Source organism: Argopecten irradians, chromosome 2, assembly GCF_041381155.1.
Source record: "Argopecten irradians isolate NY chromosome 2, Ai_NY, whole genome shotgun sequence".
Classification (NCBI taxonomy): Eukaryota; Metazoa; Mollusca; class Bivalvia; order Pectinida; family Pectinidae; genus Argopecten; species Argopecten irradians.
This window is the reverse complement of record NC_091135.1, coordinates 46,654,915-46,677,140: the sequence shown is the minus strand read 5'-3', so window position 1 is coordinate 46,677,140 and position 22,226 is coordinate 46,654,915. Positions and strand designations below refer to the sequence as shown.

The window sequence follows — 22,226 nt, the reverse complement described above, 5'->3', positions numbered from 1 at the left end:
TTTCCTTTGATATCCGCCGGCGCAGCCTTTGATGTAGCTTGCGGGTGCGAGGGTTACCGTCTTACTTTCTGAAGCGGGCCGTCATTTCATGAGCTGTCGTATTTTTTTAACGAAAATTTAAGACATATCCTCTAAATCTTCTGTCCTAAATCAAGTTATAAACGTTGAGATATTTAATAAACTTTACGTTGGTGTTTCGTTTGACTCGATAAGACAAGTAATTGTTGAGAAAAACGGTTTTTATTCCCGGTTCATAGGCGTCTCGCGTGGTGTTAAGTAATGTAAAGAGACAGTTACGAATCCTTCTCACTTATAAATCCTTGCTTTAATTACTTCATTTCAATAGGTAAAAACCCAAACGGCTTGCCATACATCTTAGGCCATCGGTATATATTTTCTGATGTTACTTATGTTGTTAAGAAACCATTATATTTTGCTCCGGAAAGGTAGTGGACCTTTAACGTTTGATAACGTTTTAGACTGGGTACAAAAAGAAATACTAAAAAAAAAAGAAATCAGACAACTTTTAGGAACGCACGGCACATACTTAGATAGTTTTGTTTGTTACATACTTGAGCGCAGCACTTCATGTAACGTAGATTCTAAAGACATTTCTGATGCTAATAGATCTAGTAAGAAAGGGAAACTTTTTTATTGTAACGATCAATCTGTAATGTTCCAGTTCAAACTTTGTGGCGCCATAATGCGCTAAACCTGAGCGCCTTCATGTATAAATTCTAGTTTCCGGTGGCGCATGCGTTCCGGTGTATTTACCTTGACATGACTGACAGGAGAACGAGAACCGGGACAAAATATTGGTGTTAGGAAGTGGTGTGGCCATCATAAACCTTGGTAACCTGGGACTAGGGATAAAACGGATCATTTGCAATAGATATGAAGATTCTGGCGAAACGAGTAAGTAAATGGAGAAGAGCAACATGCTGTCAAGCACTTGCACAACGTTCGTTTGATCCTGGATTCATTCAACCATAAAAATGTACACAGGTGTCTCAAAAATGGGATGTCTAGACTAAATGTCTGACTAGCGATATATGGGATATGGATTAGGCCTGTAAGCATATAAACGTTAACCTCCACACCCTTGCTTCAATAAGTGGGAGAGAATCGGAGACTGGGAGAGAAAAGCTTCAAAAAGGAAGGAGGGGGGGGGGGGGGTGTTGCGTGTTGCAGACTGCGATTTTCTGATTATCTTTCTGGAAGGTTAACATACATGTAAAAGAGAGAGAGAGAGTGGTTGGGCTGTTGATCCTGATTAAATAGCTTACGAAACAAGTTATGATAGGATTTTTTAAATCTATTTATGACTGACTCTCATATATATATAATATATATATATGCAATGTTTGTGTAATTAAATTACTATGGTTTTTTTTTTTTAAGATCAGCTTATAAACTCACAGGCAGGTGACCATTGGGTTTAATTCACATACTATGTGATACCTGATAACATTTGTGTGGGACAATTGTTTCTATTGGTGATGGAATGATGTTAAAAGATGATATCCCCATGCAAACGTCATTTCAGTGGGAATATTTTACACCGAGTTACGACGTTCCAGCGTCACTGGACTCGCCGGGAGATGCTAGTCCAGCACAAACATTATTGGGTATCACATGGTACATGAATTAGTCCCATGTTCGCCAAGTATCCATTCTCACCATCACATTTGTGTAGGGTAGGCAATTTGTGAATAAGTCATCTTCTGATAAAAAATGTTACAATGCAGGATTCCACAAAATAGTGCTTGAGAATTTGTCACATTTTATGAAATCACACAAATACACTACTATCGGAAACCACAGTGTCTCAACTCTACTACGCTTTGTTTATACCCTGGGTCACATGATAGGGAAATCGGCGTTTTATGTCTTAAAGTATCAACCATGGCCATGGACAACCAATCATAATACTTCATGCAGGTGCTGTTTTGAAACTTAGAGGATGAATCCCATCAAGGCGGTCTTTGCTAATGTGGTCTTGATTTAAAGTCCCAATATCCGTCTTATTTTTATGATGATATAGAAGAATTTTGAAGAAAAAAAATCCTGTTGTAAATCATGCAGAGACAGGACTAGATCACAGTTTGAAAATCAAACCTATTAGGTAACTGGGGAAGTTATTGCCCTTTGCAATGTTAATTTTAAAATATTGGACCTAATTAATACAATTACTTAAGTGTCACTAAGCTCAAGGAAACTTTGAATATAGCCTTTTTTTTGCTTATGTTAAAGATGCTTCACTGCTGACAAATGTTATTTTTTCACTATCAAAAACAGGAGCAGACAATTGTGACGAAAATAGGCCTTAACGCTATGTCATGTGTAACACATATGCTTCGCTGTACGTGTGTTGTTATTGTTAACGTTAGGCAGACGCTTCGGGGCAGTATACAGTGTAAGCGTTTTGGTGACTTTAATGTAGCGAACACCACTAAGGATGAGGACACGCTAGTAACCTCAAGGCGGACTGGGCGAGCGAGACGTCCACCAGCGTGGCACTCTGACTTTGCAAAAACATATTAGCTTATGAGCAAGGGATTCTTTACTTCTGATTCCTCGAGCACTGTCCAGGAAATACTTATCAGAGGTACATATCGTGGTGAAGGTGGTTGTAATTGTTGTACATAGTTCGTTGGTTTCATGTTTAATGAATGTCGGTTTGCAAGCGAGGTCGCTTGTTTTTCGGAGGCGTGGGTAGTGTGGCGAAAATAGGCCTTACCGCTATGTCATGTGTAACACGTATGCTTCGCTGTACGTGTGTTGTTATTGTTAACGTTAGGCAGACGCTTCGGGGCAGTATACAGTGTAAGCGTTTCGGTGACTTTAATGTAGCGAACACCTCTAATACGTTGATTAAACCCGAGGAGTTCCGAGATAATACCGATGATTGCCGCTAGGGGCGCTGCTTTCTCTCGCAGTATAAAAGGGAGCGAGCTGGCGGATTGTTCACCTTTTGGTCCTGAACGTCGAGCTGTTAACATCGACAAGGTAGTAGGTAGTGGCACTGAAAGATAGAAGTGGCTGAATAAGTCTTGCCTTGATCAGTGTCATACCGAGCGATAGGACCAGTAGTCGTATTGTATAGCTGTTGAGGTTAGAGCTTTGCAGCTCTTAGCTATACGTAGGGTCAAGTTACTCGCGACATCAGCTCACGACCACTAGCTAGGTAGTCGTGAGTAGGGTCACGACATAGGTAGTTGTGAGTAGGGTCACAACATAGGTAGTCGTGAGTAGGGCTGGTAACAGCTAGTATTGGCGACACGCTCGCAGTCAGCGGGCTACGAGCTAACAGTGTGTCAGTGTACACGTTTAACGACAGGCAGTCGTTATATTGTTGATGTGAAGGGCCGTGATCAGCACTGAGTGTGTTGCGCTCTATTGTTATAGGAGTTTTCTCCCTTCATCTAGTTCATTGTAGTACAGAGAGGTACTCTGTCATATTGTGCTTATAACGTGTATTGTACATAGAACATTGACTAGTGTTGCTGGTTGTAACCTAGCTTATCTGTATATATTGGCTGCTGTAGTATAGTTGGTAATTCATAATAGGGACCCAAGCATATCTTGGTAACAACCCCCGCCGGTACGTTACACAATTAAGTATTTTTCTTCAGTTACAAAAGTTACTTACTTTACACCATTACCACCATTGAAAGTTTCAGCTTCTAATTTTACGTCAAGTTAAAAATATAAAAAAAATTTATTAATTTCATCCCGAAAAAATTCCATGGCTCTATTTCCTATATGGAATGAAGTACTGATTGGGCATGCAACAAAGACAAAATAGTTTTTGTATATTATTTTTTGTGTTAATTAGCTATAGACATATATATACACAATTTAACACCAATTATTGTTCAAATGATGAATATCATTATGCTCTGTCGGTGATTGAGCATCTTTAATATCTTGTTTCATTTTGGAAATATATGTGAGGTCATGATCACTCTAAAAAGGTATGTGTAAGGTAAATTTGTATCATATATACCAGGTGCCAGTTGCAGTCCATAAGCCTCTTGTTCAGAAAATGATGATTTTACTAAAATTTTAAACATTGGTTTGCCATGGTCCCTGATTCCTATAATTAGAGAGGACTAGTGTCTTTGTCTCTGTTTGTCTGTCTATCCTGATCAGGCATGTTTCCAGGTATGATATGAGAAAGGATTGATGGATTTGGCTGAAAGTTATTCATTGTTTGCTGATGAGGTAAATGGTGTAACATAATGTTATAACGCTGAAGACTGGTTGTTGATTTCTTGTCCTTTATTACTGTAGTGTTCAAATGTTCCGCATGAAGTCCAAAATCTAAAATCTCCCCCTCACACCTGACTTGTCACTTTTATCTCTCTCACTCGAACTGCGCCGAAGACATCCCCTAGGATGACCCTCCAAACATTCACTCTGTAGCTTTCCTCCACTTTCCTGTTAAACTGGTATGGGACTCATTCCATTCTTACAATCTAATTATAAGGTCAATCATATATTTATGCACACCAAATTATTTAGAATGTTCTACTCTATCAACTGCAAATTATAAAGTCTAAGGTATTGTTTGTTTGTTGAAGTTATTTAAGTTTAAATGTCAAATACATGTAATATCTGTGTTATCTGAGACACAAAAACCTTTAATACTAATTTATCCTAAACTGTATCTTTTATCTACTTGTATCATGCAAAACTATACCAATTGATTAATCTAAGGACATATCATACACAATTCTAGGCTATCTACATCTAATCATAATTAAGCATTTAAATTCTTACAAAAACACATCTGTTCTCTGTCCCGCTAAGCCACTGGACCACCTGTGACCCCCCCACTCTACTCCTTGTCACTGGTCCTTACGCCTGCCCTTTATCATCCTTATCACTTGTCCTCATGCCTGCCCTTTATCACTACACTATAATTAACCTACTGCATCAAACTCTCTACTACTCTCTTGCTGCTCTCTATCTTGTCTAAACATAAAATTACACAAAAAATCACTACTACAATAATATGGATTGACTGAGTACACTGATAAAGGTCACTATTGCTGAAGGACTAGTGAAGGCAGATATTTTTAATCAAAATATGTTTCCTGATGATTGTTAAAGATGCTCCACCGCCGACAGAGCATAAATGATATTCATCATTTGAACAATAATTGGTATTTACTCGTGTATATATATGTCTAATTAACACAAAAAAATATATAAAATAATTTATTTTGCCTTAAGTGCATGCGCAATCAGTACTTTATTCCATATAGGATATAGTGCCACAGAATTTTTTCGGGATGCAATTAATTATTTTTCATATTTTTAACTTGAAGTAAAATTAGAAGCTGAAACTTTTCAGTGGTGGTAATGGTGTAAAGTAAGTATCTTATGTACCTGAAGAAAAATACTAAATCGTCTGCTCATGTTTTTGACAGTGAAAAAATACCATTTGTCAGCGGTGGAGCATCTTTAACGATAAATGGATTTTAATGAAACTTTGATTTACACTCTTGATTCATCTAAAACAGAAATACATCTTTCGACAAGTTTAGGTTTCAGATTTTTCAAGTCAAGTTCATTGTTGCTATTAGAATAATCATCCTCAATACTTTTTTCTTAACAAGTTTGAGTTTCAGGGTTGCATGCAGGTAAAGGTCTCTGTTGTTATTTTATAATTGCATCTTTATATAGCTTTTATATATGTGAATCAATGTTTCAGCATTGTTCAGGTTTTATGTAGTCTTTCTTTGTCATTAGCTATTTGTACACATCCCATGGGGAGATGAACAGAAAATAACAGTCAACAAGTGGCCATATATAGACTGAACAATTGCAGTTGGTCATGCATGCCAATATAATTATAATGGCTTTATATATTTGTAATGTCGTAGTCATAGTCTTTTCATGTTTTCAAATAATCTAAAGGAAAAGAGAAAGATAATTTGTTATTTGTGTATGTATCTAGATCCTTCATGGATCTCTTGCTCATTTTTAAAATAACATATGCAAAAATCTATTACTAAATATGAACACGTATATATAGTGGTATATGTCCTACTGCATTTTGAAAATTCCTAGATTATTAACTCTGGCCAAGCTGTCTGTCAAAATGCTTTTGTGGTACATATAAATTTATAATTTTCTACGGTTCTAAGAAATGAACTCTTGCAATACCATGTCCTTCCAACATAATGTTACATTCAGTACATGTCATTATTATAGACGTTAATAAGTTAGATGAAATAACAATAAAATATAAAAAACAAAAGGATTTTATTGTAAAAGCTTTTGATATTAAATTAACCTCTTGCATCAATAAATTTTAACTGCTGCAGTCGGTTGTTATGAAATATGTTGATTTGTTGCCACTATATATACCTGTATACATGATGATAAAGACTATAAAGTTCATCAACACAAATACTGCAGAACATAAATATGTCATGTTTTACATTACAGCTAATACACTAGAGAAGGCTGGCTTCTTACCAGTGTAATCAGTTAATATATGCTGACAAAATTTGTTGAAAACATGTCACTTACAGTATTTTTTTACTTTAAAAGATATATGTTTGGGGCTCCATAGAGGGGAGACGATATTGATTCATCACTGAGTCATAAGTCAAGACACTTATTAATTGTGTCTGTATGTATGTTTGTATGTATACAATTCTGTGACCACACCATACGTAGCAGTGTTAGTGTATCTACACTGTAAACATTATGTCTGACAGATAGACTGATCTACTGTAATGAGCGTGTCCATCTATAACCGGACACTAGTGTGATCAGACCTGGCCATTTATGCATATAACCATTGGATTGGGGAGAAAGAGAAAGGCAAGGTCATGGCATTAGTGTTTACATTGAGGTATTTATAGCTGGAGAAGAATAAAAGCCTGAGTCACCTGGAGTGTGTGTATGTACCTCTCGGTACAGGTAGAGATCGTGACTGGCGGGTAACACCCTATAGACAAGGATGTACCCGGGTTGTCATTGGAGGCTGGACATTATTACCTGATGCTAATGACCCTGTGTTAATCAGGTGTATTAATGTTTTATACCTGTGGAAGGATCTAACACTGTCAGCAGGTAAATATAGTGGGTTAACAGGCCAGAGTTGTAAATCATACCCTGTTGATTGTGTTCACAGCTTTCTTGTGTCATGGATCCTACTTGATAGATTGAACACTTTGACTAGCGTTGTATAACATCTGGTTAGGTGCAGTGTTCGTCTGTCATTTACTTTATGACGGTGGCATGCGGGAATATCACTTCTATGTACACAAGGATATATGCTGGCTGGGACTTATTTAAATTTTCAAATTTTATCGTGCCATAAGGACATACAAATTGTGTGTAACATGAGGTGACATTCTGATTATAAACGCCAACTTCAGTGAGTATGAACCTTGTAATGAATTTAATTTGAAGACACAATACTGAAGTTTCTCGGCAGTCAGCTAAATCACAGTAAGGACATAGTGATGTCATTTAATTGTAATTTATACATTATAATGATAACTATTTGACAGACATGTAGTGCCAGACTTAATACTCATACATGTAGTACCTTGAATTTCAGGGACATATTTGCACTGTAATATTAGGCCTGTATGTGAGAGAGATGTATAATGATGATACATGAAGGTACAATGAAACAGTGATATAATCAGTACTGTCAGAGTTTAATATAAGGAAGGACAATCTCCTAGGATAATGCATTATGGCTAGGTATGTATAATAAAGGTACTTGATGGAAAGGTTCGACCAGGAACAGGATGTTTGTTTTCGTGGAATCGGTGTGTGCGTATTTGTCAAATCTAATCTCTGTTAGTAAAAAATACTCTAATGCATCTAGTTAACATGAAATTTTGTGAACTTGTGTGTGTAATTTGTGGCATGATTTTTCCAAATCTATTAGGAACTTATGGCATAAATTACGATATATGTATACCGCAGATGATTTCAGACCTACCTGGTATATATACGGATTATATCGGTGTTAAATCGACATAATTGACAGACCAATTTTATTAATAATATGTAGGTAATGTGTTAATATAGCAATCTATATCATTACAATGTTGAGCTATAATTAACCGTTGTGTTTGGGACGCTTTCAAACAGAAAGACACTAAAGTTGCTGGAATAACATAGCGATCATTATTGCTCATCTTTAATTATTATACTGTGATTTCTATTTTGGTTTTATTTGTCATTAACTGAGGAACACCCTTAACTCTACTCCTCAGTTTGCAAATTATATATGAGGCTACATTCGAGAGTGTACTGACTTCAGACTGTTTCAGGAGACAATTTGTCTCCTTGTGATATAGCAGACCAATAACAAAACTGTACAGATTCATTTAAGCATTGAAGTCTTTAATTTCATCGGGGTATGAAAGAAATTTTGCTTGAAAACTGTGTGAATCCGCTCACAAAAGTTTGCAAACAAAATTTATTTCATAACCCGATGAAATTAAACAATAGTGACTTCAATGCTTATAATTAATTTTCCAGGCTACTTTATAAAATGAAATACAATTACACGTACGATTCCATTGATTTTTTCCAAGGGATTTTTTTTTCAAAATCAATACACAACGTCAATGTTTCTATTGTGACGTCACGATAACGTCGGGTTTCCGTGCCATTCTCAGATTTTTTTTCATCGTGGAATGAAAAAAATGAATAGGCCATTGCCCAATCAGAAAGCCAGAAACAAAGAAAATTAATTATTACTGCTTTATGATAGGTTTAATTGTTTTACACTATCAAGTTTCTCTTTGTTAGAGATAACATCAGTGATAGCTGGGATTAATGATGATTAGCTGGTATATATGAGAGTCTTTAAAAAAAACTTGTAAAAGGTTAGAATGTAGGACATTAGACCACATTAAATGCATGTTCTACCTGACTGGTTTCTTTATGGGGTTTAAGTTATAATGGGAAATAAAGTCATGAAATATGTTACCAATGTAATTTGACTGTGTATTATACCATAGAACCATGCTCGGGATTATAGGAAGTGGTCGTACAAGCTATCGTAGATGAATTGAGAGTCATCTATTTCACTAACAGCTGAAAGGACTTAGAAATAAGAAATAAGAAAAGAATTGAATTGGTCTTTCTTCTAACCTCCACATCCACAGTCATAAACCAGCTCACAGGACTTTGGTTCTATTCATTGCCTTATAATTCATGTGTGTATGATAATACAGTAAATAGACTGTTGATAGCGAAATTATGTGGGGTCCCTGTGTACCAGCTGTCTCCAAAATCCAATTTTACATCTTTTTATGTTTGTGTCATACATGTATTCTTATTTTGCATAGATTTTAAACTTTAACAATACAATTGTAATGCAATATGACTTCTATTCTGGCTTCATGGTGTATCTTATACCACTGTTTGTGATATATCAATCAAAGATCATTTTAGATTTAAACTAGAAATAAAACAATCTGTAAACTCAAAGCTACAAAAGCATAACATTTGACACCTTCATAAAGTAATAATGCACATACCATATTTGCATTATTAATGTATTATGCTGGCATATGTTAGGATTGATGAATGTTAACATTATTTCTAAATCTTTCAAAAATGTTGTTGATATGCATCTGCCAAAATGTGAACAAAGTGAAAACATGATTATGAAATGTAGAATATAAAAAAGTAGTTTTATAATGAAGAGATCCTGGATGTATTATAAATTGTCTAATATTGTTGACTACACAGGAACTGGTTATTGAATGATCCATACTATTATAACAAAATTGTGTGACACATGCTTTATTAAAGACCCTTGTAACAGGACCCATGACTGTGTGTTTGCTATAGTGGTGTCCTTGTTTACATAAAGGTTAGGAGGATTTACTGAGGTACCATGTCTACAGACTGTTTTATAAATAACGGATGCTCAACATATGTTCTGTCACATGAGAGTGAATGATTTAGTCGTGATCGTGATTTACCTGTATTTACCTGGTAATAGACAGACAAGAGAGGCAGTGGAGGCACCTTGTACAAGCTAGTGTTTAAGGTATTACATATATGCATTGACAATTATACTTCCATCAACCTATATGGGACAGGGTCACATTGTACAGTAAATTTGTATGAGACAGGTTTTGGGTACTATTAGGTTGATAATGGTTTTTCTTTAATGACCATTCCATGCAACTTCCATTATCAAAATCTTGTATGTCTTGGAGTAATGATAGCTGTTAAAAAGTTGATTGATCATATGTCCTATTAATACTACCAATAGTCAGGGTCATTTAAGGACATTCCAGGATTGAGAGATGGAGGAAAGCAAGTGTCCAGGGAAAAGCAACTTTATTTTTGGTCAGTGTATTATAACTAGCAATCACTCCACCAGGCAAGAGTTAGAACTGTCAATCCAGAAGTGGAGGGCCAGTGGTTATAAAATCTTAACCAATCAACTATGAGTTCGAGATATATGACATCACATGTACCCTAAGATAAGCTTTGTAAGGTTATCATTGGAGGTATACATATGTTCATTTTTAAAAGTAATTTGTTATTAGAAATCAATACCACATGTCAATTTCTCTCAAAAATGTAGATGGGATAAATTATTGTTCTAACCATTTTGCTTAAATCTGTATAAAAACAAGTTATACAACTTATGTAAATCACTCTCGATGGCCCGTATGTAAGCACGCAAGGGATCTTAACCTTTTCATGTCCATGCCGGGGATCAAACCCCGGCCCGCTTGGTGAAAGGTGAATGGCTTAACCACTACACCACCCGATCACCCTAAAATCTGTCTTGAGACATTTTATTTTCTTTCCTATATCAAACATTTCACGTGTTCTAAACTAGTACAGCATTAGTTCCACACCTACATTGATCTGATCAATAAATCTGAACATATTTAACTCCGAGGCTGTGGTGTTAGAGTGGTTGACAACTTAACATGCTACTTTTACCATCATTATATTTATACAGCCTCACACATTGGAGTTAGGATTTTAATTCTGTAAAGGGGCCATCAGGTTCTGACTGTTGATTAGTGACTTTAATCTTGGTACTCTGGGTTTTCTTCGTTGCAGAAACATTGCAAGTCCATATAAATCACAATAAAAAATACAGTGAGCAAATAAACATTCCCTGTTACATAATCACTACAAAATACAGTGTGTTGTGTCCATACTCAAGACCCTTTCCCGATAAAGCAGAAACTGTTACGGTAGTGTGTAGCTAGGACATTTCACTTCTAAACAGAAGATATTTGGGATTCTTAGATTACATGGATTGTGTGGAAATATAATATCTTGTAATCTATACCTCACTGTAATTTAAGTTGCATTGTGTGTGTACTGTAGATCTGGTGTCTGCATAAAACACTATATAAGTACTATAATGTGATCCAGAAATCTGGATATAGGTCCGTATATAGGAAGGTGAATATCATTTGTATGTGTAACTACACACATGTATTATATGGACACCTGGACAAACCTGGCCTAGAAAATGGATATATTACTTATATTGATAAAACAAATACTGATATCCAACGTTTTATTTTTATTTTCTTGGTTTCTTCTTTGTGAAAGGCACACCAAACTGTTGCAGAAATTAGTATATTTATCGTCCAAAAAACTTTAAATCAAGGCACATATTGTACTCTTATTCAACTAACAGGAGTAGTTCCTATCAAACTTTTGGAAGCTTTTATTAGGGTAATAAAATTTACTATCTATAAATTTGTTGCTCTGTTTGTAGACATAACCCACCAAGGAGAGGACCAGTTGTATAAGGACTATATAACAAGATGCCTCGTCTCCAACTCACCTCCATAGGTAAGATTTAAGTTACATAACAAATAGTATAGCCAGAAGGTATTGTCACGATTTCAAAGGACATTATGGTCACAAAGATTGGATAAGGAAAATGTAGAGAAATCGATGAGTTATATAAACCTGGTCACGAACATTTGATTGGAAAATATAGAGAAATAACCATTATAAGTAAATTTTAAAAGTGCTCAATTCTGATTTTCACGTTTTTAGTCAAAATTGCAAAAAATATGACCTGCGAAAATAATTGGCTACACAGTATGTTAAATAGAGAATACACGGTTAGTATCTTACAATACAAGGTTTATTTTGGTGTGAGACTTAGGAAAGCCGAGATGACGAGGCTTTGCCGAGTCATCCCGGCTTTCAAGTTTATCCAGCAGTAGTTATCGGTCAGTATGTGGGACAGTTGCAGGATAAAAAGATATCTCTAGTCAATTTGACATCATACAAAATGCTAATAAAAATCAAGAGGAATTGGTGATTATTTCCGGTACATGCACTACTGTACATTCTACCAACACTACACATAATAGTCAACCTTAGTGTGGTGTTGTCAGATACTCTGTGACACGAGTGATAATAAGGATCTGTATTTTAATCAGATTGCATAATGTATCTAAGAGCAAAGTCATTTAAATGTTACATGTCATGAGAGATTGAAGAAATGAACTCTGCTGGCTGATTTGAGTTATATATAACAGTGTGTAGGAAATGTAACTTTGATTTGCTGTGTTTAGTTTCAGTATTGGTCTTCACTTTCCCACACCTGGCCGTCATCAATTCTCTTGACAGTATGGAAGTCAAAGGTAAGATATATGGTACCTCTGTTACTTTGAAAACCTTGTTATTCAAATGAGTGATATACCATAAAGCCTCTTTTTACCCAAGGATGTCTTTTCACGATTCTTGAAATAACAAGTGAAGGGTTGATGATATATAATAGACTATCTTAGCCTGATAGCAAAAATTGTTAAATTTTAGTACATTGTATTTGTGTTTTGGACTGACCAAAATAATTTGCTATATGATATGGTGCCTTATGTAAATTATACTTGTTTGATACTAAAGTGTTTGGATGGTTAAAGGACATGATATCTTAGTATGTCTGAAACAATCTTGAACTGATAGATCAAATAGCCTTTACGAGCAATCTGCCTTATTGTTGTATTATGATGGACAGATATCTGTAGCAACACTCACACAAGCATTAAGGAGGTGGGGCCAGACATGGTGTTAGAGGTTGGACCAAACAAGATCCCAGCCCTCAACCCCTGTGTGATGAGAGTGGATACATGTGCACACTGTAGGCTGGAGATAGAGCCCTATGGTAAAGACTTCAGTCTGCTAGGCTGTGACAGGAACTATGACACCACTGGCAAGTCGTGTCCCATGGGGTACGTTATGTTACATGTATTATATCGTAAAGCCCATTTTTCTTTTCTGGTAACAAAAGTCTGGAAAATTTTAAAATCGTATTTGAAACAATAAGATTCAATTTATACAAATCAAAAGTTTACTTTGATATAAATTCAACTTAGTCTATTATTTAGAGGGACCAATATCAAATATTATGACTATTGGTTATATATTGCCTGCTTTATAGAAATTATCGCCTTAATGCATTATAATATAAAATTGCTTGGTACTTGCTAGATATTACAAGGATTATATTCAACCCATGAAATTATTATGCCAGTATATTGATGTGTTTATATTTGTAAGCTACAAAAGATTTAATTTTTGTGGACTAGCTGTACTGTATGTTAACAAACCACACCTGTAAAATGTAGGGACTGAGGATGATATCCTAATAAACACTGAAGCTGGATTGAATAATTAAATGATGTCTTGGATTTTGTGTGATGATGCATCTATCCCTTTTTGCAGCTGTCAGTACCTGTACATTTTTGACCAGTTCTATAAGAACCAGACCATGGGTTTCTACCGAGATAGTTCCACTACGAGTTGGAACTTACACTTTGTTTCTGAGTCCAGTGTTGTATTTATAGGCTTCTGCCATGGTAACCTACCCCTCAACAAAAGTATACAGCTTCGAGTGTCAACACAAGGTAAAATTTACACGTGATAATGTTCTGTCCTGTGTAGATTGCCTGTAAAATTATAAGGTTTGTTCTAAAATACTTAAGTAGTGTTTTTAGCTCACCTGGCCCGAAGGGCCGGTGAGCTTATGTCATGGCGCGGCGTCCGTCGTCCGTCCGTCCGTCCGTCAACATTTCCTATAAATCGCTACTTATCCTAGAGTTCTGCATGGATTGTAACCAAATTTGGCCACAAACATCCTTGGGGGAGGGGGAACAGAACTTGTATAAATTTTGGCTCTGACCCCCCCGGGGGCAGGAGGGGCGGGGCCCAATAGGGGAAATAGCTGTAAATCCTTTAAATCGCTACTTGTCCTAGAGTTTGGCATGGATTGTAACCAAAATCAGCCACAAACATCCTTGGGGGAAGGGGAACAGAACTTGTATAAATTTTGGCTCTGATCCCCCAGGGGCAGGAGGGGCGGGGCCCAATAGGGGAAATAGAGGTAAATCCTTTAAATCGCTACTTGTCCTAGAGTTCTGCATGGATTGTAACCAAATTTGGCCACAAACATCCTTGGGGGAAGGGGAACAGAACTTGTATAAATTTTGGCTCTGATCCCCCAGGGGCAGGAGGGGCGGGGCCCAATAGGGGAAATAGAGGTAAATCCTTTAAATCGCTACTAGTCATAGAGTTCTGCATGGATTGTAACCAAATTTGGCCACAAACATCCTTGGGGGAGGGGGAACAGAACTTGTATAAATTTTGGCTCTGGCCCCCCAGGGGCAGGAGGGGTGGGGCCCAATAGGGGAAATAGAGGTAAATCCTTTAAATCGCTACTAGTCATAGAGTTCTGCATGGATTGTAACCAAATTTGGCCACAAACATCCTTGGGGGAAGGGGAACAGAACTTGTATAAATTTTGGCTCTGACCCCCCGGGGGCAGGAGGGGCGGGGCCCAATAGGGGATTTAGAGGTTAATATTAAAATTCCTTCAGAAGTATGAAACAATGAACCTGTATTCAGAACTTTACTTGGCATTACAAACCAGTGTGTGTTAGCGTATACAGGCCCTCTGGGCCTCTTGTTTTTTTTCAAAATGGAATCCTTATTGTGTTAATACTGAGTAGTTGTTAATTTTTTGGCTAGAAATGTTTTGTGATAACATGTATCTGTAAACAGTAACCTATAATTCTATAAGTGATGATGTATGATAGTGTGTGTTACAGTAGTATGATGTAGATAGTGTGTGTTACAGTAGTATGATGTAGATAGTGTGTGTTACAGTAGTATGATGTAGATAGTGATGTGTGTGTTACAGTAGTAGTGTGATGTAGATAGTGTGTATTACAGGAGTTATGATGTAGATAGTGTGTGTTACAGTAGTATGATGTAGATAGTGTGTGTTACAGTAGTATGATGTAGATAGTGTGTGTTACAGTAGTATGATGTAGATGTTGTGTTACAGTGTATGATGTAGATAGTGTGTGTAACAGTAGTATGATGTAGATAGTGTGTGTTACAGGAGTATGATGTAGATAGTGTGTGTTACAGTAGTATGATGTAGATAGTGTGTGTTACAGTAGTATGATGTAGATAGTGTGTGTTACAGTAGTATGATGTAGATAGTGTGTGTTACAGTAGTATGATGTAGATAGTGTGTGTTACAGGAGTATGATGTAGATAGTGTGTGTTACAGTAGTATGATGTAGATAGTGTGTGTTACAGTAGTATGATGTAGATAGTGTGTGTTACAGTAGTATGATGTAGATAGTGTGTGTTACAGTAGTATGATGTAGATAGTGTGTGTTACAGTAGTATGATGTAGATAGTGTGTGTTACAGGAGTATGATGTAGATAGTGTGTGTTACAGTAGTATGATGTAGATAGTGTGTGTTACAGTAGTATGATGTAGATAGTGTGTGTTACAGTAGTATGATGTAGATAGTGTGTGTTACAGTAGTATGATGTAGATAGTGTGTGTTACAGTAGTATGATGTAGATAGTGTGTGTTACAGTAGTATGATGTAGATAGTGTGTGTTACAGTAGTATGATGTAGATAGTGTGTGTTACAGTAGTATGATGTAGATAGTGTGTGTTACAGTAGTATGATGTAGATAGTGTGTGTTACAGTAGTATGATGTAGATAGTGTGTGTTACAGTAGTATGATGTAGATAGTGTGTGTTACAGTAGTATGATGTAGATAGTGTGTGTTACAGTAGTATGATGTAGATAGTGTGTGTTACAGTAGTATGATGTAGATAGTGTGTGTTACAGTAGTATGATGTAGATAGTGTGTGTTACAGTAGTATGATGTAGATAGTGTGTGTTACAGTAGTATGATGTAGATAGTGTGTGTTACAGTAGTATGATGTAGATAGTGTGTGTTACAGTAGTATGATGTAGATAGTGTGTGTTACAGTAGTATGATGTAGATAGTGTGTGTTACAGTAGTATGATGTAGATAGTGTGTGTTACAGTAGTATGATGTAGATAGTGTGTGTTTACAGTAGTATGATGTAGATAGTGTGTGTTACAGTAGTATGATGTAGATAGTGTGTGTTACAGTAGTATGATGTAGATAGTGTGTGTTACAGTAGTATGATGTAGATAGTGTGTGTTACAGTAGTATGATGTAGATAGTGTGTGTTACAGTAGTATGATGTAGATAGTGTGTGTTACAGTAGTATGATGTAGATAGTGTGTGTTACAGTAGTATGATGTAGATAGTGTGTGTTACAGTAGTATGATGTAGATAGTGTGTGTTACAGTAGTATGATGTAGATAGTGTGTGTTACAGTAGTATGATGTAGATAGTGTGTGTTACAGTAGTATGATGTAGATAGTGTGTGTTACAGTAGTATGATGTAGATAGTGTGTGTTACAGTAGTATGATGTAGATAGTGTGTGTTACAGTAGTATGATGTAGATAGTGTGTGTTACAGTAGTATGATGTAGATAGTGTGTGTTACAGTAGTATGATGTAGATAGTGTGTGTTACAGTAGTATGATGTAGATAGTGTGTGTTACAGGAGTATGATGTAGATAGTGTGTGTTACAGTAGTATGATGTAGATAGTGTGTGTTACAGTAGTATGATGTAGATAGTGTGTGTTACAGTAGTATGATGTAGATAGTGTGTGTTACAGTAGTATGATGTAGATAGTGTGTGTTTACAGTAGTATGATTACGTAGATAGTGTGTGTGTTACAGTAGTATGATGTAGATAGTGTGTGTTACAGTAGTATGATGTAGATAGTGTGTGTTACAGTAGTATGATGTAGATAGTGTGTGTTACAGTAGTATGATGTAGATAGTGTGTGTTACAGTAGTATGATGTAGATAGTGTGTGTTACAGTAGTATGATGTAGATAGTGTGTGTTACAGTAGTATGATGTAGATAGTGTGTGTTACAGTAGTATGATGTAGATAGTGTGTGTTACAGTAGTATGATGTAGATAGTGTGTGTTACAGTAGTATGATGTAGATAGTGTGTGTTACAGTAGTATATGATGTAGATAGTGTGTGTTACAGTAGTATGATGTAGATAGTGTGTGTTACAGTAGTATGATGTAGATAGTGTGTATTACAGTAGTATGATGTAGATAGTGTGTGTTACAGGAGTATGATGTAGATAGTGTGTGTTACAGTAGTATGATGTAGATAGTGTGTGTTACAGTAGTATGATGTAGATAGTGTGTGTTTACAGTAGTATGATGTAGATAGTGTGTGTTACAGTAGTATGATGTAGATAGTGTGTGTTACAGGAGTATGATGTAGATAGTGTGTGTTACAGTAGTATGATGTAGATAGTGTGTGTTACAGTAGTATGATGTAGATAGTGTGTGTTACAGTAGTATGATGTAGATAGTGTGTGTTACAGTAGTATGATGTAGATAGTGTGTGTTACAGTAGTATGATGTAGATAGTGTGTGTTACAGTAGTATGATGTAGATAGTGTGTGTTACAGTAGTATGATGTAGATAGTGTGTGTTACAGTAGTATGATGTAGATAGTGTGTGTTACAGTAGTATGATGTAGATAGTGTGTGTTACAGTAGTATGATGTAGATAGTGTGTGTTACAGTAGTATGATGTAGATAGTGTGTGTTACAGTAGTATGATGTAGATAGTGTGTGTTACAGTAGTATGATGTAGATAGTGTGTGTTACAGTAGTATGATGTAGATAGTGTGTGTTACAGTAGTATGATGTAGATAGTGTGTGTTACAGTAGTATGATGTAGATGTGTGTGTTACAGTAGTATGATGTAGATAGTGTGTGTTACAGTAGTATGATGTAGATAGTGTGTGTTACAGTAGTATGATGTAGATAGTGTGTGTTACAGTAGTATGATGTAGATAGTGTGTGTTACAGTAGTATGATGTAGATAGTGTGTATTACAGGAGTATGATGTAGATAGTGTGTGTTACAGTAGTATGATGTAGATAGTGTGTGTTACAGTAGTATGATGTAGATAGTGTGTGTTACAGTAGTATGATGTAGATAGTGTGTGTTACAGTAGTATGATGTAGATAGTGTGTGTTACAGTAGTATGATGTAGATAGTGTGTGTTACAGTAGTATGATGTAGATAGTGTGTGTTACAGTAGTATGATGTAGATAGTGTGTGTTACAGTAGTATGATGTAGATAGTGTGTGTTACAGTAGTATGATGTAGATAGTGTGTGTTACAGTAGTATGATGTAGATAGTGTGTGTTACAGGAGTATGATGTAGATAGTGTGTGTTACAGTAGTATGATGTAGATAGTGTGTGTTACAGTAGTATGATGTAGATAGTGTGTGTTACAGTAGTATGATGTAGATAGTGTGTGTTACAGTAGTATGATGTAGATAGTGTGTGTTACAGTAGTATGATGTAGATAGTGTGTGTTACAGTAGTATGATGTAGATAGTGTGTGTGTTACAGTAGTATGATGTAGATAGTGTGTGTTACAGTAGTATGATGTAGATAGTGTGTGTTACAGTAGTATGATGTAGATAGTGTGTGTTACAGTGTAGTATGATGTAGATAGTGTGTGTTACAGTAGTATGATGTAGATAGTGTGTGTTACAGTAGTATGATGTAGATAGTGTGTGTTACAGTAGTATGATGTAGATAGTGTGTGTTACAGTAGTATGATGTAGATAGTGTGTGTTACAGTAGTATGATGTAGATAGTGTGGTTACAGTAGTATGATGTAGATAGTGTGTGTTACAGTAGTATGATGTAGATAGTGTGTGTTACAGTAGTATGATGTAGATAGTGTGTATTACAGTAGTATGATGTAGATAGTGTGTGTTACAGTAGTATGATGTAGATAGTGTGTGTTACAGTAGTATGATGTAGATAGTGTGTGTTACAGTAGTATGATGTAGATAGTGTGTGTTACAGTAGTATGATGTAGATAGTGTGTATTACAGTAGTATGATATGATAGATAGTGTGTGTTACAGTAGTATGATGTATGATAGTGTGTGTTACAGTAGTATGATGTAGATAGTGTGTATTACAGTAGTATGATGTAGATAGTGTGTGTTACAGTAGTATGATGTAGATAGTGTGTGTTACAGTAGTATGATGTAGATAGTGTGTGTTATACAGAGTATGATGTAGATAGTGTGTGTGTGATGTAGATTGTGTGTTACAGTAGTATGATGTAGATAGTGTGTGTTACAGTAGTATGATGTAGATAGTGTGTGTTACAGTAGTATGATGTAGATAGTGTGTGTTACAGGAGTATGATGTAGATAGTGTGTGTTACAGTAGTATGATGTAGATAGTGTGTGTTACAGTAGTATGATGTAGATAGTGTGTGTTACAGTAGTATGATGTAGATAGTGTGTGTTTACAGTAGTATATGATGTAGATAGTGTGTGTTACAGTAGTTATGATGTAGATAGTGTGTGTTTACAGTAGTATGATGTAGATAGTGTGTGTTACAGTAGTATGATGTAGATAGTGTGTGTTACAGTAGTATGATGTAGATAGTGTGTGTTACAGTAGTATGATGTAGATAGTGTGTATTACAGTAGTATGATGTAGATAGTGTGTGTTACAGTAGTATGATGTAGATAGTGTGTGTTACAGTAGTATGATGTAGATAGTGTGTGTTACAGTAGTAGATGTAGATAGTGTGTGTTACAGTAGTATGATGTAGATAGTGTGTGTTACAGTAGTATGATGTAGATAGTGTGTGTTACAGTAGTATGATGTAGATAGTGTGTGTTTACAGTAGTATGATGTAGATAGTGTGTGTTACAGTAGTATGATGTAGATAGTGTGTGTTACAGTAGTATGATGTAGATAGTGTGTGTTACAGTAGTATGATGTAGATAGTGTGTATTACAGGAGTATGATGTAGATAGTGTGTATTACAGTAGTATGATGTAGATAGTGTGTATTACAGTAGTATGATGTAGATAGTGTGTGTTACAGTAGTATGATGTAGATAGTGTGTGTTACAGTAGTATGATGTAGATAGTGTGTGTTTACAGGAGTATGATGTAGATAGTGTGTGTTACAGTAGTATGATGTAGATAGTGTGTATTACAGTAGTATGATGTAGATAGTGTGTGTTACAGTAGTATGATGTAGATAGTGTGTGTTACAGTAGTATGATGTAGATAGTGTGTGTTACAGTAGTATGATGTAGATAGTGTGTGTTACAGTAGTATGATGTAGATAGTGTGTGTGTTTACAGTAGTATGATGTAGATAGTGTGTGTTACAGTAGTATGATGTAGATAGTGTGTGTTACAGTAGTATGATGTAGATAGTGTGTGTTACAGTAGTATGATGTAGATAGTGTGTGTTTACAGTAGTATGATGTAGATAGTGTGTGTTACAGTAGTATGATGTAGATAGTGTGTATTACAGTAGTATGATGTAGATAGTGTGTGTTTACAGTAGTATGTAGATAGTGTGTATTACAGATGAGTAGTGTGTGTGTACAGTAGTATGATGTAGATAGTGTGTGTTACAGTAGTATGATGTAGATAGTGTGTGTTACAGTAGTATGATGTAGATGTGTGTGTTAGAGTATGATGTAGATAGTGTGTGTTACAGTAGTATGATGTAGATAGTGTGTGTTACAGTAGTATGATGTAGATAGTGTGTGTTACAGTAGTATGATGTAGATAGTGTGTGTTACAGTAGTATGATTACAGTGTGTGTTATGATGTAGATAGTGTGTGTTACAGTAGTATGATGTAGATAGTGTGTGTTACAGTAGTATGATGTAGATAGTGTGTGTTACAGTAGTATGATGTAGATAGTGTGTGTTACAGTAGTATGATGTAGATAGTGTGTGTTACAGTAGTATGATGTAGATAGTGTGTGTTACAGTAGTATGATGTAGATAGTGTGTTTACAGTAGTATGATGTAGATAGTGTGTGTTACAGTAGTATGATGTAGATAGTGTGTGTTTACAGTAGTATGATGTAGATAGTGTGTGTTACAGTAGTATGATGTAGATAGTGTGTGTTACAGTAGTATGATGTAGATAGTGTGTGTTACAGTAGTATGATGTAGATAGTGTGTGTTACAGTAGTATGATGTAGATAGTGTGTGTTACAGTAGTATGATGTAGATAGTGTGTGTTACAGTAGTATGATGTAGATAGTGTGTGTTACAGTAGTATGATGTAGATAGTGTGTGTTTACAGTAGTATGATGTAGATAGTGTGTGTTACAGTAGTATGATGTAGATAGTGTGTGTTACAGTAGTATGATGTAGATAGTGTGTGTTACAGTAGTATGATGTAGATAGTGTGTGTTACAGTAGTATGATGTAGATAGTGTGTGTTACAGGAGTATGATGTAGATAGTGTTTGTTACAGTAGTATGATGTAGATAGTGTGTATTACAGTAGTATGATGTAGATAGTGTGTGTTACAGTAGTATGATGTAGATAGTGTGTGTTACAGTAGTATGATGTAGATAGTGTGTGTTACAGTAGTATGATGTAGATAGTGTGTGTTACAGTAGTATGATGTAGATAGTGTGTGTTTACAGTAGTATGATGTAGATAGTGTGTGTTACAGTAGTATGATGTAGATAGTGTGTGTTACAGTAGTATGATGTAGATAGTGTGTATTACAGGAGTATGATGTAGATAGTGTGTGTTACAGTAGTATGATGTAGATAGTGTGTGTTACAGTAGTATGATGTAGATAGTGTGTGTTACAGTAGTATGATGTAGATAGTGTGTGTTACAGTAGTATGATGTAGATAGTGTGTGTTACAGTAGTATGATGTAGATAGTGTTGTGTTACAGTAGTATGATGTAGATAGTGTGTGTTACAGTAGTATGATGTAGATAGTGTGTGTTACAGTAGTATGATGTAGA

At 35.7% G+C, this 22,226-nt stretch overlaps 1 protein-coding gene across 4 annotated transcripts in view; it reads left to right on the top strand.

The window, feature by feature from the left end:
• The first annotated feature begins 764 nt into the window (after positions 1-764).
• LOC138315700 (uncharacterized) overlaps positions 765-22,226 on the top strand; it is a 38,008-nt gene continuing 16,546 nt past the window's right edge. The window contains exons 1-5 of one of the 4 annotated variants that reach the window (XM_069256919.1): positions 765-915; positions 11,762-11,838; positions 12,576-12,644; positions 13,019-13,232; positions 13,726-13,907. In XM_069256919.1, the coding sequence (XP_069113020.1) occupies positions 11,811-11,838; positions 12,576-12,644; positions 13,019-13,232; positions 13,726-13,907 (493 nt within the window). In that variant the 5' untranslated portion in view covers positions 765-915; positions 11,762-11,810. Of the gene's footprint in view, positions 916-6,702; positions 7,096-7,180; positions 7,403-7,636; positions 7,738-11,761; positions 11,839-12,575; positions 12,645-13,018; positions 13,233-13,725; positions 13,908-22,226 lie in introns of those variants that run through there. The other 3 variants (XM_069256920.1, XM_069256921.1, XM_069256922.1) reach the window with 3 other exon arrangements.